The sequence below is a fragment of the Cibotium barometz genome, chromosome 27 (assembly GCF_041138505.1).
Source record: "Cibotium barometz isolate CiBa-2024 chromosome 27, ASM4113850v1, whole genome shotgun sequence".
In the NCBI taxonomy this organism is placed as follows: domain Eukaryota; kingdom Viridiplantae; phylum Streptophyta; class Polypodiopsida; order Cyatheales; family Cibotiaceae; genus Cibotium; species Cibotium barometz.
The window spans coordinates 37,577,299-37,596,087 of NC_141072.1; the positions used below are offsets into that span (position 1 = coordinate 37,577,299).

At 46.0% G+C, this 18,789-nt stretch overlaps 1 protein-coding gene across 1 annotated transcript in view; it reads left to right on the top strand.

The window, feature by feature from the left end:
* The first annotated feature begins 1,093 nt into the window (after positions 1 to 1,093).
* The window catches only part of LOC147623356 (beta-glucuronosyltransferase GlcAT14B-like), a 43,128-nt gene continuing 25,432 nt past the window's right edge, over positions 1,094 to 18,789 (top strand). Inside the window, exons 1-3 of the mRNA XM_086821512.1 lie at positions 1,094 to 2,285; positions 14,653 to 14,728; positions 14,854 to 14,969. Coding sequence (XP_086677638.1) covers positions 1,706 to 2,285; positions 14,653 to 14,728; positions 14,854 to 14,969 — 772 coding nt within the window. The 5' untranslated portion in view covers positions 1,094 to 1,705. The remainder of the gene's footprint in view (positions 2,286 to 14,652; positions 14,729 to 14,853; positions 14,970 to 18,789) is intronic.

An 18,789-nucleotide genomic window follows, 5' to 3' on the forward strand; every position in this document is an offset into this window, starting at 1 on the left:
CCTCTATACGAGCCCTAGCAATAAGAAAACCCCATGGTCTCACTCCCTCATGAATGCAGAGAAGCTAGTCCCTCTATATGAGCCCAAATGGCAATATGGATGATTATATTTGAAATTGCACTTCAGTGAACTTAAATGCATGTCTTATGAGATAAGGTGCATGATGATAATATTTCAAGTTTAGTGCTATAAAGTTAAACTACATCCATAAGAAAATATGAACCTTGGGATGTAAGGACAAGGGCTCACACTTATAGTTGCAAAATCACCTTTCCCATTGTTGTCAAAACAAGTGCAAAACTGTAGTGTGTTGCACAAAAATAATCTTTCCCATGAGAACGCGAGAAACTTTCCCCATGTATATTTGGAAAGAGAAACCCTTTTTAAATCACCATTTGTGTGTGTGTGGGGTAGAGGGATATAAAATCACTGATTTACTAGTAGAACATCCAAAAAAATGATCTTTCTCCATGAGAACATGAGAAACTTTTTCCATGTACATTTGGAAAGAGAAACCCTTTTTTAAATCATCATTTATGTGTGTGTTTGAAAAGGGGGGGGATATAAAGTCAATATATTTACCATCAAAACATTTGAAAAAGATTGCATTGAAATGATATTTCCCATGAGAACATGAGAAACTTTCCTCATATATATACACACACATACATATGTGCGTGCGCGCGCGCGCACACACACACACACACACGAGAAGAGGGTACTGAAACAAAAGAAAGAAAGAAAGAAATATACGAGAAGAGGGTAATCCATGTCGTGGGTAGAACAGAGAACCTCTTTGCAAACCCTTTTTAAATCAGCATTTGTGTGTGTGCTTGAGAGGGCGGGGATATAAAGTTAATAGACTTATCATGAGAACACTTACAAAAGTGCAATAGATTGCACCAAAATTATCTTTCCCATGAGAATACGAGAAACTTTCCTCATATATATATATATGTGTGTGTGTGTGTGTATGCACACACGAGAAAAGGGCACTGAAAGTAAATAAATACATACATACATATATATATATATATATATATATATAATGCGAGAAGAGGGTACTAAAATTACATGCCGTGGGTAGAGCGGCGAGCAGAGAACCTCTTTGTGCTTTTTTGCCTCTCTACAATCTCAAACACAACAAAAAAACATTCACCATTTGTGTGTGTGAGACAGTGTGAGAAAGAGAGAGATAAAGTCAATAGATTCGCACCTCATGCAAAAGGATGTCCTAGACGAGTTACATTTTAATTTTTCTCTTATTTTTTTTTTCGAAATTTTCGTTCTGACTATCTTGTTCAGTCTACCGTGACACGGAACCATAATTTCCCCCCTGATGATGTATATAGCACGGCGCTACCCGCCACCACCACCACTACCACAGACGCGCTCACCTTTCAATTTTTCGCTTCTGTGTCTGCCTCTGTTTCCTGCTACTGCCCTCGCTAAAGCAGCGTCAGTTTGTTGCTCATTTGGTAGTCAACGATCCTTTGAAGAAACGAATTATTTGCTCGAGAAGCAAAGCCATGGCGGAAGGCGTGATCCTTTGAGCAGCAATCGCGATTCCTCAACTCGTTTTGAGGGGGCATTTTTCCTTCGCATCCTGTACAGAGCCTCTGAGTAGAAAAAACACAAATTAAGCCCAGGGCCGTCTTCACCTGTGAAGGTTTCTGTAAGGTGCACTACTTTAAGCCTTTTAGATATGAAAAAATCGCACACAGCATCAGGAGCAGCAGCGGCTGCAGAGAGAAAGTGGTTGTTGCCCCTTGTTGCCAGTTGTCTAGTCTCACTAACCCTACTTCTTGCTGCCACTGCCAGCTTTAGGGTTTCTCAAGGAAGCAGGTCATCCTTGTACCAGTTTTTTAGTATCAGACAGCCAGATGAAAGGCCCTTGGATGCAGAACTGGGCCATTTTGTAGGTTCAGACATCCCCAAACCCCCTAGATTAGCTTACCTCATCTCTGGAACTAAAGGGGATGGAGACAGAATGAAAAGAGTCTTGCAAGCCCTTTACCATCCCAGAAACCATTACATACTGCACCTGGATCTGGAGGCCCTGCCTAAAGAAAGAATTGAGCTAGCTAGATACGTGAAACTCCACCCTACCCTTGCTGAAGTAGGGAATGTGGATGTTATTGGAAAAGCAAATCTTATAACCTACAAGGGACCCAGCATGACTGCATGCACCCTGCATGCGGCGGCTATTTTACTCAGAAAAGGTCAAGATTGGGACTGGTTTATCAATCTCAGCGCATCTGATTACCCTTTGATAACTCAAGATGGTATGTGCTCTTATACTGCCAGATTTCCTTATGCTTTAAGATGTGACATGTTGTGCATAAAGCTCAGGTGACATATACTCTAGTTTTGGTTAATTGTGAGATGTCCCAATAGCTGAGTTGGTAGATCCCCTCCATGCCAAGATGCCCTGATCTACAGGCATTGGCATTTGTTTGGTGTGTGTGATACTTGGCTTCCTTTTGCATATTATCAATTGTTTTGATGACACCTTAGAGAGAGAGAGAGAGAGAGAGAGAGAGAGAGAGAGTAGTCAGTACCTGGATGGATGTCATATGAAGCATTAGGAACAATGCTACAGCTCATTGATAGACATGAAACCTTCCTAGGCCCACCCATAGACGTCCCCAGCAAATAGCAAGCAGTGACAGCAGCTAGGACTCCAATTTTTATTGCATATGCACATGACCTAGGGGTTACCTCTAGGACGCAGAAGTATCCTGGTAGGTCCTTTTTTTGGTAATTCAAGAGAAAGAGTGGCTGCGAGCCCCTTTGGAAATTTCTGGTCTGACATCATGAATTACCACGTGTAGGCCTATGCATCTCTAGCCTAAGTTTAAACGGGCCAGAGTTGTCATGAATTCATCACGTTGAATCTCATGGTGCTGGGTATGATCACAAGATGTCATCACTTCAATGACTCAAATTAAAACAAAGAGCAAACTAGCAAATTGATCAGACATGTAGAGGTTGATGCTACACATATACACAAGACATCAGATATTGTTAAGGACTGTATATAATATTGTTTGCAACAACGGTGTAAAGGATTGACTCTACACAAGGCTTCCTTGTGTCTTGTAAAACAACCCACCCCAACCCTCCCCTCCCTGCGCCCAGTGGGTGCTTTGAAACTTTAGTCTCAGCTGGAATGCTTTTTCAAAAGTTTGTAAAGGTTCTCGGTGGTCGGAGAATCACCTTGGCTCCAATTGCTAGACACTGTTACAGAAAAAACTATAAACTTAAACCATAACTTTGTGAAGGAGGTTCCATCCACTTTGCATCTATTATGGGAAAACATGTAAAATTTGTTAGAATATTGTGATGTCATTGATTTGGGAACTTGTCCTTTTTATTGGCACACTTGTATTTTATCTATTTTTTATGAGTTGTGGGCTGTTTTATTGCTGTCGGCCAGCTTCATGCCGTCCTATATAAAGGGCCTCCACTCATCACTTGTTTTGTATCCAATCCCAAGCACACATTGTAATGCTCATCTGTTGGCTATCACCATTGTAAACCTCTTGCTAATCAATAAAGGTGATCTTGTCAACAATCTCTCTCTCTCTCTCTCTCTCTCTCTCTCTCTCTCTCTCTCTCACCATTATTGCTCGGCATCGGAGGTGCGTACCTTGCTTCTACGACCTCTCCATTCTAGACAGCCCCATGGCGGAGATATTTGATTTGAGGAGAGGGCAACACTTCAACTGGTCGGCATACATGGACCTACTTGATATACATTTTCTGGTATTTTTTACTCAGTAACATCTAGGAGTCTTACTTACAGTTCTTATAACTGTAAGACAGTCAGTTTATTGTACTTTTCAGTTTCATTTGGTTGTTCTCTTTGATGAGACACCAACTTTAGATGTACTCTCAGTTTTGGTCTCATAGGCCACTATGGCCTCTTAGAGACGTTAATATATCATTTCATTTCATTTGATTTCTCTCTCTCTCTCTCTCTCTCTCTCTCTCTCTCTCTCTCTTGTCTATGTTTCTCCCTCTACATACTTCAACATGTTATCAGATGTTTAGGTCCTGGCTGCCACGTTTTGTGTTTTTTTTGCTTCCCTCTTCTCCTGCGTTTTGAAGGTGCTGCATTTGAAGTGCTGTGTTTTTTCTTCAAGAAGGAGCTGTTGCGTTTTTTTTCTGTGCCTCTACTTCTTTTTTTTCGTGAAATGGTGTTTTATATTATATGTAAAAATGTACATCAGCCACATGGCTCACACTGAACCTATGGCCCCAAAAAAAACCCCCACAAAAGATCCTCTAAAGGATCATGACCATGCAAACTTGTACACTAATAAGAAAGCCTCCTAGCCAAATAAGCATCCCAGATAAAAGCATCAAAGATGAGCCAGCCGAGCCGCCGTAGACCATAACGAAATAACATCTGCATCCAGTAGCTGAGCTGAGAGAAGAGAAGAAAACTGCCAAAGTAGCAAACCGCGGATACGTAGAATGTGCCCATGTATTCCAGACAAGGAATCAAATATGAACCCATTCCGTGTAGTCCAAATATGCCAAAGTCCTGTCCATCTAAGGAAATGGAATATCACAAGGTGACTGTCCGAAGTAATGACTTGAGGATAAATCCCAAATATCCACTGATGAGCCGAAACAGTAGACCTTGCCTCCCAAACGTGAGAGACAAAAGACCAAATCTGACGGGCCACTGGACAACTCATGAACAGATGCATAATTGTTTCAGTGCATGTCGTGCAGAAGAAGCAAGAGACCAATGTAATTTTATGACGGCTGAGCTGATCCCGTGTAGGTAATCCTCCCACCAACATCCTCCAAATGAAAACCTTACCTTGGTAAGGGAGTTTAGATTGCCAACCACGCATAAGAGTTTTCTGCCACCATGATTTAGACTTATGCAATCCCCACACCTTATTGGCCTTGGCTGAAACCCAATCTTTCTCTGATACTAGCTTATGATAAACCTGGTTAGCTGAAAGTGATATAAAGTCACCAGATTTACATAGTGCCCAATCAAGCCAAGGCTGATTTGCAGATGGCCGAGGCAATGGAGTAAAAGGCTCAACTGCATGCATGATGTCAACCCATAGTGGCTGAAATGTGCGAGGAATATGGCCTGTCACGACTAGGTATCACAGCATCTTGGATTCTAACCAAGTCTAACCTGACCATGCGGTTGAGTTGTATGCGTGAAGCATCTCTGTCTGGCCAAACAATGACACGCGACTCCACGAATGTTTCGAACTGCAAAGAGTTCAAAAGTAGTCTTTCATGGCCAGGATCCCACCGAGCCAATAGTAGAACTTCATGCCAAGAAAGGAGAATATGCGATAAAATGTGAGATGAGCGAATACGGACAGGATGAGCCGCCCACCATGAAGCCTACACACGTGTCCGTCCATGTGACAATCCCTCCAACTCAATCAAGTCACGAGCCATAAATACCCAAGGCTGTTGCTGCAAACACATATCCTGAAAAAGCGACCACCTACGTGCCACCATATGCAAGCGGACATCCAGTAAAGCAGTCCCATCCATTCTTTTGGACGTCGTAATGTGATTCCAAGCTATCCATGTTTGATCCATAATATTTCCTTGCCTCTTCCACAGCATAAACCGAATGGGAGCAACCAAACGGAGAAGAGATTTGTGCGTCCAAGGTAGCAAAGGCAAAAAATAGGAAATCATGCTAAGCATAATAACCTGAGCTACCTTAACCCTCACGTGCATAGGCCACCCTTGAGCTTTCCAATACACAAATTTATCCGAGATCCGAGCAGAAATCCAAGCAAGAAGCGCTTGGGGCTCCACATCCACACCCACCGGATACCCAAGATGACGAACAATGTCTCGTGTATGCACCACACGGCCTTGCCACCCTAATGTCTCAAGATCAAATTCCGTGCATACAATGAGGGCTGATTTTGTTGAATTTGTTTTCAGCCCAGAAGCCAATGCAAAATTATTCCAAGCTTCCATTGCTCTATCTATATTGGCTTTTTCGGCCCTGAGAAACATAAAAGTGTCATCCGCAAGGGCTTGAGCAACCAATTGCTTGCCATGAGGGAGATGCAAACCAACCACTTCACCATGCGATGCCATAGCATCTAGGCGAGATAACATCGGATGAGTGGCAATGGCAAAGAAAAGAGGGCTAAGAGGACAGCCCTGCCGGAGAGAACGGGTGAGAGAAATACCATCCAAAAGCCCATTGAGCATAATCCACGTGATAGAGCCAGAGCCAAGTAAATGCACCAAATTAGCTATTTTGGGATCAAAGCCCATGGCTGTCATTAACTGAGAAAGGAAAGACCAGCTGACATGATCAAAAGCTTTTTCAAGATCCAGTTGCACCATCACAATCTCTTGCTTCTTTGCCTTGGCATAATCCACTCCAATTTGAACATTAAGAATATTATGCAAAATATTCCTGCCATGCACAAATCCATATTGATATGGATGAATAAGAGTAGGAAGCTAAACATCAAAAACTTCATGCTCCAAAAAAGTGTGATTTAAGCGCAAAGGCAAGCGTCCCAACAAGCCTTTATATGCATCCACAGGATGATAGACCATTTCAAACACAAGCGGCCAATGATCCGAGAAAACCTGTTGCTGATCAACCATCATAGTAAGAACCTCTGGCAAAAAGAGATCTTGATATACATCCTATCCAATCTAGCGTAAGTGTCCCAAAACTGTTGTGAGGCATAAGTGTAACCCCTTTCATCTGCATGCAACCAAGACCACATGTCCTGTTTTAGCGACCTTGCTGCAAAAGCTTCCCACGCCATTCTCTCCGGGCCATCCATTACAGAATGAGGCGACGTGGCTTGCTCCCTGGAGACACACACATTAAAGTCTCCCATCACAAAGCCAGGATGAGAGATTGAAAGAGCACACAAGTCATTCCACAGCAAATGGCGTGCACGAGCATTATTTGGAGCATACACCCCTAACAACCATAAAGGCGTATCATCCCAAACAATCTGTATCACTAGAAATCTTCCATGAACATCTTGAATCACAAGAGAAGGCTGAAACTGTGAACAAACGGCAAACATAACACCTGATTGCGAAGCAGGATGTCTGCTGTAGAAAACATGAAACCCTTATATACATAGGCTTTGCCAGGCAACTTATGCTGCTTATGTTCAACTGCACACAAAACATCCCAACCATGACAAAAAATTGTACGCCAAAGCCTGAATTGCTTTTGGCGCGAAGAAATACCCTTTACATTCCATTGTACAATTTTCATAAACCTTCCCAGAAAAGAATCAACAAGGCCGTGTACTAGGCCTAGGACAATTGCCAAATCACGAACCTTTTGAAGCATTGCATTTTTAGACATGGTATTTGTGATCTCAGACTGCCCTTGGAGTTCCCGAGCACGTGCCAAAGGGTAATGACCAGAGTCATGAGATACCAGGATCAGAGATGCCTCGGATTATACTTGCTGGAGCTGCGTAGACATAGAGAGGGTCTCTTGAGAGGGAGGGGATAAGAGAGGGAGAGACACCTACAGAGGGAGATTATAGACTTCTTTCGGCCAGAGATTGAGCAGTCAGGCCAGCAGGCATTGCAGCTAGCCCCAGAGTATAGCTGCACCAGAGGTACACTGATTGATCGGGCTATAGAGCTGGGGCGGTCCAGGCGCCCCAAGATGAGAGGCCCATCTCGACACCGACGGAGACTACAACAAAGGATAAGGACCATACTAGCACGGCATGGGAGACGTCCAGTCAGAGTACTCACCATGGGGGACATTGAGGATATCCGCCATCGACCGATGAGAGACATATTTGGATAGTGATGTATATGATGCTTACCTTTGTTGCTGGAGTTTTCCTTTCCAGATGTTATCCATTTTTAGAAGCTTCTAGTACCTTACTTTTCCTCATAGTTGTTTCAGTTTCAGTTAGTTGTTTAGTTGTTTTAGCTTTTCTTACATAGACATTGTATCAGATCCACCAATTGTTGTAACCTTTTTGGTCTCATAGGTCATTTTGGCCTTTTGAAGACGTTAATATTTCATTTCATTTCATTTCATTTCTGGCAGGGGTGTTGATACCCATCTTGTTATATGCTGCTGATATTGTTCTAATCTCAGACTCTCCGGAGGGATTACAGAGACACCTGGATGCATTACAGGCTTTCTGTGCGGATAGAGATTTGAAAGTGAACCTTGGGAAAACCAAGGTTATGGTGTTTAACACCACACAGGCATGGGTGACGAGATCAGAGCCTCAGTTCACTTTCCGAGGGGAGCCGGTAGAGTACGTTAGGTCATATGTCTACTTGGGAGTTACTTTCACAGGACCGCGTTTCTCCTTGAAGGAGGCAGCAACAGCTAGATTAGCTCGAGGGCATGTAGCCTTGGGGGCACTTGAGAGGCAGTGTGCACACATACAGTTTCAGGAGCCATGCACCAAATTGTGGCTATTTGATACGCTTGTCACACCGACCCTCTTGTACAGAGCTCCAATTTGGGGGCCCAGTATACATCACAGATCTCAGAGAGGGATAGATGAGGGATGGAGGCAAATGGAGAGACCACTAATTATGATGATTGTCCGCATGATTCGGAGCAAATCATTAGCACCACATGAGATTGTTCGGGCTGAGCTGGGTGCCCCACCAGTAGTAACCGAGGCCCTATTCCAAGCAGTTACCTTTTTACAGCGGCTATGTGAGCTCCCTCAGTAGAGGTACTCCCAATTGGCATTGAGCTCATCCATACAGTTGGCAGAGGATGGAGATACTCATTGCTGGTACGGTCAGATGAGATCATGGTTTGACCTACATGGTTTGCGGATAGAGGCACTACCACCCTTTCAGTACAGTCTGGATTGTCTATTTTTGGATCTCACCCGCTCAGAGCAAAACCGCGTGATCAGGATGGATATCATTAGAGTGGACACAGAGAGGACATGGACTAGCCCCCTTGAGCCCTTAGGCACGAAAATGGCTCATTACAAGAGCCATTTTCTACACGTCTCACTAGATGATTTTATCACCCGCACGGCGTACATGGATGTACACCTATCACATGGGATACGTTGTGCTATTGGACAGATCCGGACCTCATCACACCAGTTGCGGATTGAGACAGGGCGATATGTGCATCAGATCTTGGATGACCGCATTTGTCAGCTATGCTACCAGGAGGTAGAGACAGAGGAACGATACATTTGCCGATGTACAGTCTATTATGAGATCCAAGGGAGATATCATTGCCTCTTCCGAGAGGGTTTTGGGCCGTTACGCAGGGTCATGGAGTTTGAGGATCAGAGATGCTTGGGATTGTTTCTACTTGAGCTCAGGAGACACAGAGAGACCCTCTTGGCAGACAGGAGGTCGAGCCATGATGTACCTAGATAGAGGACCCTGACAGATTTCTTCGGCGCCAGCACCAGCAACTCAGCCCACACACCTCTTGATACCTCCTCCATTGGGCCATTAGGGCACCGACCACGCTCCCAGGGAGTCACCACTGATAGAGGAGTTATCTTATGTCGTGCTCATCGGCCACGCCCACCAAGATCCCGACCACGGCATCCTCACCATCGCCAGATCAGAGCCATTATTGCTCGGCATCGGAGGCGCCTACCTTGCTTCTACGATCTCTCCATTCTAGACAGCCCCATGGCGGAGATACTTGATCTAAGGAGAGGGCAACACTTCAATTGATCAGCATACATGGATCTACCTAATATACATTTTTTAGTATTTTCCAATATTTTCTACTCAGTATCATCTCGGAGTCTTACAGTTCTGTTCTTTTAACTGTAGGACAATCAGTTTATTGTACTTTTTAGTCTCATTTAGTTGTTCTCTTTGATGAGACACCAACTTCAGATGTACTCTCAGTTTTGGTCTCATAGGCCATTATGGCCTCTTAGAGACGTTAATATATCATTTCATTTCATCTCTCTCTCTCTCTCTCTCTAGGCCTCTAGGTCTCTCTCTCCCGCTTGCTTGCCTGCGCCCCCCCCTCCCGCTTCACTGCCTGCTGCTTGCCTGCGCCCCCCCCTCCCGCTGCGCCCACCCCTCCCGCTTCGCTGCCCGCTTGTACCCCTCCCGCTCCGCTCTGCGCCCATCCCTCCCGCTCTTCGCTCTCCCCTCCCGCTGCTTGCCTGCGCCCCCCCTCCCGCTGCGCCCACCCCTTCCGTTTCGCTCTGCGCCCACCCCTCACGCTGCCCGCTTGCACCCCTCCCGCTGCTTGCCTGCGCCCCCCCTCCCGCTCTTCGCTCTCCCCTCCCTCCCGCTGCTTGCCTGCGCCCCTCCCTCCCGCTGCGCCCACCCTTTCCGTTTCGCTCTGCGCCCACCCCTCCCGCTGCCTGCCTGCGCCTCTCTGTCACTGTTCGCCTGCATTCGCCCCCCTATGTGTGCAGCCCGTCTCTTTCGTCAGGCCTCTCTGTCACTTTTCGCCAGCAGTCGCCCCCTCTCAGCCCGTCTTTTTCGCCAGGCCTCTCTGTCACTGTTCGCCTGCATCTGTCTGCGCCCTTTTCCCACCCACCCTTGCTCAGGCCCCCAAGGCAGCAACATAATGGGGACTTGAATTTCATCCATTTCTTCTCTCTCTCTCCCACATATTTACCTGCTCCTTTCAAACATTCCCTCCCTCTACAATGGGAGGGTATGTAGATGACAAAATTAGCCAGCTTGATCATATCCTTAGGGATCTTATTAAGGACTAGAAGAAGACACTGGACAGCACCATCACCGCCATCAAGAAGGACTTATTGACTCGCATGGGGAAGCTGGAGGCCGAAGCCGAAATATGGAAGGAAGAGAAGCTTACCATGCAAGAGGAGTGGGAGAAGGAAAAGCTCGCCATGCAGGAGGAAATCAACCTTTTGAAGGGCGAAGTGGCATCCTTACGCGATTTTACAGGAGGAAGGAGAGACTCTTGAGGTGGACAAAGAGGCAATCAAAGAAGAGATCACCAAAACCCTCACCCACACAATCGAGGGGAAAATGGAGGCGGCCCGCGAAGGATGGGTAGAAGTGATGAAGAAGAACATCAAAAAGGCGGTGCAAGAAGATGTACAAGTGATGAAGAAGAACATCAAGAAGGAGGTACAAGAAGATGTACACATGATGCAGTCCACTCTTGATGAAGAGAAGATGCGACGGATCAAGCGCCTCAACATCCGAGTCACAGGGATACCAGAGAGCACTACCTCCAGGCCCGAGATTGACGGGCGGAACCTATGTACCAAGGTAGGACTAAAGGAGGATGAGCCGCTCCCATTCACTAGAGTATGGAGGACAACCCCAAAGGACTCCACCAAAGGCAAGGCCTTAGTGCTACAGTTTCCGGACGAGGAGAGTAGGATGAGCTTTATTGGAAGACGGGCTATCTTGAGGAGCTTGCCAGGGGACCCCATCTACTTCGATGATGACCTCACATGGATGCAACTGGAGCACAGAAGATTATGCCTGCCGAAGATCAAGGCGGCACGCAAAGAAGGGAAGAAGGCACATTATAGGGATGGTCACATCTACATTGATGGAAAGAGGGTCGAATAGCGCCATCTGGCCTATGAGACACGGAGGAAACAACATGAAGACAAAGAGATACACAAAGCAATCTGGAACTGTAATGGAGTCCTATGGACACATCCAGGGAGACTTGAGGAGGTGATGGAGGGCTGGGATATCATCTTGATGACAGAGACACATGAGAGCCCGGAGAGGGGCTTACCACGGGTTGAGGGTTATCAGTGGGAGTCAGCTCAACGACAGGGGATGAGAGAGGCCACCTCCCGAGGTTCAGGAGGTATTGCAGTGCTTTTCAGGCATGGGTTACATGAGCATGTTCGAGTCGTAGCACGAGACTCGGAGGCGAGATACATGTGGATTAGCTTACGCCTCTCGGAGACCAGATGGATTTATATTGCCCTTTGCTACTTTCCTCCGAAGGGGTCGCGGTTTGCCACCACCGAGGAGCCGGGTGGAGGAGAGGCTAGTGAGTCTCCATACTCTGTCTTATCTGAGGAGATCTTACACTATTCGACACTGGGAGAAGTCTTCTTGATGGGGGACTTCAATGCACGGACTCAGAGCAGACAGTGCGAGATCTATGACTTTGAGGATCCACTGAGACTAGAGCCGCTAGCTACAGAGGATACAGGGACCACTCGGATCTTCGCTGATGGAGGAGCTGACAGCACTGGATATGGGCAACATTTGCTGGAGCTTGGGGCCCGACACCATCTCGTTATTTATAACGGGATGACTCAGTGGCCAGATTCAGGTGGGTTGACTTGCTTTCCAGTGGGAGGCGGTAGTAGTACAGTGAATTATGTGATGGGATCCCGAGAGGCAGCAGATATGGTGTCTCACTTCACCGTACCACCATGCCCCATTGGGGCGGATCATACATACCTATCCCTCACTTTCAGGAGCTTATTGGAGACCCATCCACCCATCATACAGCCACCACGCACTATTTTTCACTTCACTCAGGACCTAGCCGAGGTGTACGACTATCATGTTCATGATCAGCTATTTGCCTTAGATCCATCGGCACCCATGGCCATGCTCACCTCCCAGCTCTCACATGTACTGCACTCCGCAGCCGCGAGGAGTTTCCCATACCACATACAGACAGGACGGCCACCTACATAGTCACATCATAAAATCTCTCTAAATATGTCTGCCAGGTCTGAGGATCGGCAATAGGTGTGGGAGGACGGGACTCTCTGAGTCTCCTCGAAGCAGCAGCAGCATCTCTGCTCATGAGCATGTGATATGTGTCCCAGTACTGAGCCTCCTCATAAGCTCGCCGCTTACGGTGGGTGAGAGTATGCATCCTCCTACCTGCCTGCCTCCGGGTGATCTCCCCGCGAGCCCTCTGCACTCGGAGACTGCAGTAAAGGTTTCTGCACTCATCATCATACCATCGGTTCTGGGGCATGATGTATGCAGCAGCGGTTTGGGCACCAGGGCTTGCAGCCTCCACATGGGTACAACTGGAGAGACCACAGATCTTGATGCTCTCGAGGATGATACGCAGCAAACCATCCGTCCCGCACGACATTGTTCGAGCTGAGTTTGCTGCACCACCTATGGCAGTGGAGGCATTGTTCCAGACGATCTCCTTTATATACAGGATGAGGGAGATGCCCATGGAGAGATTATCCCGCCGAGCTTTTGAGGCATCCAGACAGCTGGCCGAGGCTGGACACACTGGATCTTGGTATGCACAGATGCTACAGTGGTTCTCACATCATGGTATAGACATTGAGCGGTTGCCACCTTTTCAGTATGATCAGTCTGCTCCACGGGGTTACCTCTCTCTCAATGAGAGGAACAGAGTGATGAGACAGGACATATGGCAGCACTACATACAGGAGACATGGACAGCACCAGAGAGCCCACTACCATCGAAGATGATGTATTACAGAGACCACTTTATGAGCATCTCAGGGGATGGGTTTATACATCGACCGCGGTAAGGATGTATACATGCCACACAGCTCTCGTGTTGCTATTGGACAGCTACGAGTCTCATCACATCAGCTAGAGATAGAGGTTGGGAGAGCGGCACCGGTTCCTAGAGCTGAGCGGATATGCAGATTGTGCCGCGAGGAGGTGGAGACTGAGGATCACTTTGTATGTAGATGTAGAGCCCACCAGGGGGTCAGAGATAGATATGCAGGATTGTTTGAGGAGCACTCTTCACTACATTAGTTGATGGAGGCCTCGGACCAGCGACAGCTTGGCAGACTACTACTAGAGCTTCATAGTTCTCGAGAGAGACTCCTCCAGACACCTGCTCCCACTAGGGGTGGGAGACAGTCCCAGCTCACAGATTTCTTCCAGAGAGCTATGCGAGTGCCAGCTGATGTACCACGTGGGGTGACCGCACAGAGAGCAGAGGAATTGAGAGCCAGGAGGAGACCTAGACAGACTGGACATAGAGCACCCTGAGAGATAGCAGCTATCCGTCACCGAGAGATAGCAGCTATCCGAATGAGACACCAGATGGAGACACAGGAGAGGGTAGCTCGCTTTCATTCAGACTCAGGGTACATGTTCATGCCATTCACAGCCTCAACATCGGCGATGTATGATATCTTATATCCCTCTTATGGATGGAGTTAGACATAGATCTGCATAGCATGCTTGTACTACCCCTTCAGCATATAGAGATGCATCTTGCCTTAGCACTCCATCCACATCCCCACCCCCCTTATATTGTTTGTATATGGGCTCCACCGATCCATGATGATTCACAGTTGTATCCAGACACATGCACACTTTTTCTTTTGTTTCTTTTCTTCCGATGACCGGAAGAACACAGTTGTATTATTTTTTGTCTCATAGGCCGACTTTGGCCTCTCGTAGACGTTAATATATCTTTCTTTCTTCTTTCTTTCTCTCTCTCTCTCTCTCCACTCTTCTCTTCTCTACATTGGGCTGAAAGTATTTATCGAAGTATAATCCTTTTCTGTAAGCTTCCACACGTTACAATTTCTCCTTCAAATATATGGCAATTTGCGTGCTTGAGGTTTTCTGGAAGAATTATACTCATGGGACACACATTTGCTTCAGAATTTGTAAGCAGAAAATTGTACTTTCGGGGTTCATTGCTGCTGATTTTCATGTCTGATTTGGCGTTTTAATTTGCAGACTTTCTTCATGTCTTTTCCTACCTGCCAAGGGACCTCAACTTCATTGAGCATACCAGTGACATTGGATGGAAGGAGTACGTTAAGTTGCAGCTTTGAATTCTGAACAATTTGGAAAGCCAAGAAAGTTATTGTCCTCTTTTTAAGATGGGCAAGGAGTTTGTTACTGATCATGAAGGTTGTTTGTTTTGTTATGTCACAGATTTCAGAGGGCTAAGCCCATAATTATTGACCCTGGCTTGTATCTGTCCAAAAAGACAGACATATTCTGGGCCACCCAACGGCGACCAGTGCCAAATGCATTTAAGCTGTTTTTAGGTATGTGTCATATGTTTCAAGCATAGCTACTCTCAAAAGCACCCTCACAGCTAAACCTGTTAAATTACCTTGTTGATTGATTGATGACATTGATAGGATCTTCTCAGGATGCACATGGCGTGTGATATGCACCCTTTTTTCTTGCATTCAAGGGTAGAGAGTGACAGGATAAAGAACAATGGTGCTGACAGCCTGGTTGGAATAATCTGGAATATAAGCGAGTGTAGTATAAGATATACATATTAACTGGAATGTCTGTGTGACGCTACAGGCGGAACTTTTTAGTTGTAACCATGTGATGGTCGGACCGGGGGTCTTTTTCTAATTGATTTGTGTGCTTTGTGAAGTATTCTAGGTCTTATCGGAGGAACGTTCTGAGGTGGTTCCTGTTTATTTCCATATCATTGCTCCCATCATAGGCCATACTTTTATAGATCAAAAAGATCGTTGTTTGGGTGCTCTAGAGGTGTAAGACACATCATAAGGTTTTAAAGAGGTAATGCTTTGTTTATTGCTTAGACTAGTATGGTGCAATCCTTCTGATTGTGTGATATCCTTTGGATCATGAATCTCCTAGATTTGCGGGATGCTGTGGTGCTGCGAGATGTCTACAGACAAGTCCCCTATGGGTGGGCCTCAATCGAGCTTTAACTAGGCGCTGTTGAGGGCTGGGGGCAATGTGTGTTGGGCATACTTGCAAAAAAAGAAATAAGGAGTGTGAACCTGTGGTGTCTTCTTGTTTGCAACTCTGCGTCTTCAAGAAAATTGCTCTTTATGCCTATGAATGTCATGGAAGTAGAGAGCCACACATCTTTGGTCTTCATACTTGATGGCTATCCCGTGCTTACCAACATTTGTGTGACGGTGAGTGCCTTGCATAGAGGACCATGGTAGTTTCTATCTACCCTCAAACTGTCTCCCCCCGTGTGCTGGATCTATCGAATGCATATACTCAGCTGAAATGATACATCTATGTGCATTGGGCAAGTTGCAAACTTGGCTAAAATACTGTGGTATGGAGTGGAAGGTTTATTGTGGCGGCCTCATCAGAATCTGTTGTCTTTCTATTTGGCTCCACTCTAGGTGAGAGAGGCCCATAGCCCAAAAGAGTGCACCATACATGATTGTTGGTTTGACAGTATGTGTGCTTCATGCGTAGAATACTGTGGTGGTGACTGAAGTTTGGGCTGGTGCCCCCCTTTCGAGTATTTTTTTCCCCCTCAAAAATTTGGTTACAATGCTTTGTGGAGGCATAGATACAGTGTCCTGAGATCTGGTGTGCACACAATAAGCACAGGATTTGATGCTACATCTGACTGTCTAGAGTGCCCAGGTAAGTGGAACCTGTCCGTCCATTGCTAATGACACATGCACGGCTGCTGTATAGTCAGTATAGTGCTGTTTGCTGCTGCACAGCTCATGCGCACATGTGATTACTGCCATACAGCTCTGACTGCTGCCCCCTACAATCCGTACAGATGCTGTTTTCATCTTTCCGTGCAATGTAGAAGATGGAGGGGCTGAATGCTGCAAGGTAAGCATTGAGCGCTGGTTGCTTTTCTGCAACGGGTGGCTGGAGTTGCGCGTTATGGGGGGTCTTGGTCATTGTTTTATATATCCAAGGATAGATGAAAAGCATTGAAAATGAATCAATAGTTTTTCACATATTATTATAAGTCCGCAATGGCCAGGGCCAGTCCTTACGTTCTGGCTAGTGCAATTGCATGCTATGCCTATGCATAGAAATAAATTCACATGCTCACACACGACCCACCATCATGCTCGATAAGAATGAAGACCCTTTGCACATGCACAAACACATATCTCTCGTCTTACAAAGCATTGTATTCATGTGTGCATTCTAGGCATCTACCTTACCTTATTTGGAGTGGCCAGATAAGAGACATCAAATCCAATCTGAACTTGCCAGATTGCATCCATCAGTGAAGTGCCTCCTATTAATGAAATTCGTTAGCATCCCTACGAGTGACATAAGGTAATCAAAAAGAAGTCCCAACCTACTGAAAGATCTCTCTAGTTGTGATGTGGCATCTGGTCTCATTGTAAATTTTAGGTGTGAAAAGGATTCCCAAGTATATGTTTGCTTGTACATTTTTTACTAGCTCTCCATCAAATGTAAAGGCCTGTTTGTGCAGGTAACCTAGAATGTTAGGACCACATCCTACAAATTACTTATGGTTTGTTAAACAAAGGAACATGAGGACACTGGCATCAAGCTCACTGTCCAATCATAGAGCCATTAAGGCTCACCTCCAAGCTGGAGGTTAGAAGCATTTGAAGACTTAGCTTGCCTTGGGGTCCTACACCACTAGGGTGCACCCCTCCGAGCAGAGTAGGGTCTGGAGTCTGGTATGAGGAGCTCTCCCTTAAATTGACTTAATAACTCACTTATTGTAGAACACTTGTGCCTATGTGCTAGGGTTTTCATAGATAGAAAGGAGTGTGTGGTGGAATCACACACCACACACGTGTGTCCTAAACTATTGTTTGTATTATGTACAAGAAAGAAGTTATACAAATGAATCTCTAGTACAAAGGATATGGCTGAGTGAAAACGTCAACTGCAGCCTTGTGAGCTAGTGTACACTCTTGGCGCCCACAAAGAAACACTATGTGAAGTCTAACGCTGGTGCAAATATTGTGGTCGGCTAGATTTGGGACTATCGGCTTGCTATTTGTGTTCATGACTAGCATAAATAGGCTGCCGACTAGATGAGAAATAGGAGCCTGCCATGTGGCACCCGCGCTAGCCCAGTTGTTCCCCATAGGCCTGCGCATACCTGCCTGACTGCCTAGACATGTTCCATGCATACTTCTAGTTGAGGTGTGTCACATTCTCGCCCACTTGCATTGCAGCTGCATGATCTCCACATAAAGTGGCTTGTCACAAAAGGAAAAGATCCAAGTAAATCTCACCCACGGTATACATAAGATCCCGAACATTATGAGACCACTTTGTGTCCAATGCGAAGGTTCACATTCCGTCCTCGTTGCGTCAGCACAAAGACCTACAAAGAAAGCTGCGGATGACCAACTGTTGCTTGATCCAGCACTTCCTGTTTGTTCGACGGCTTCTGAAGAAACATTGCAGGCCGTTGAGTATCCTCCAGTAGCCCACGAGAAGAACACTGAGAATGGCCTGGCAAAACTCTGCTATCCAAACTCCAACCACTAATGCATCGGCTCAGGATATGGAGCACAAGAACTGCTTGCACCGGCTCCAATGCACCTTGAAGGAAGAAAGCAATCAAGAACAATGCTTCTCAGGTTCGATGCACCAAATTTGTACTGTGCAACACTCGTATGTTTAACACCCATGTCTTGTGGAACATACTCCAAGTTATACATCCGTTGATACACCGAAGTCAAAACCTTGGTTCTTGTCAATACAAAAGTACAAGAAAGAACCCAAGTAAGGGTGGGTGGAATAAGGGGGGTCACAAGTACAAGAAAGAACCCAAGTGATTACTTTTCCCAAACCCGGACTTGTGCCACTTTTGGAGCCTAGGGACTTTGTCCTATCCAAGTAGTCAACGCACACTGGTGCTAGAAAAGAAAAAAATTTGCAAGTTCACTAGGTTGTGATGCCAACTGTGGAATACTTGTGCCTATGTGCTAGGGGTCACCCTACACCACAAATACTAGAAAGAACCGAAGGGGGGTCACCGTACACCACAAATACCAAAAAGAACCCAAGTAAGGGTGGGTGGGATAAGGGGGGTCACCCTACACCACAAATAGAAAGAACCCAAGTAAGGGTGGGTGGGATAAGGGGGGGTCACTCTACTACACAAATACG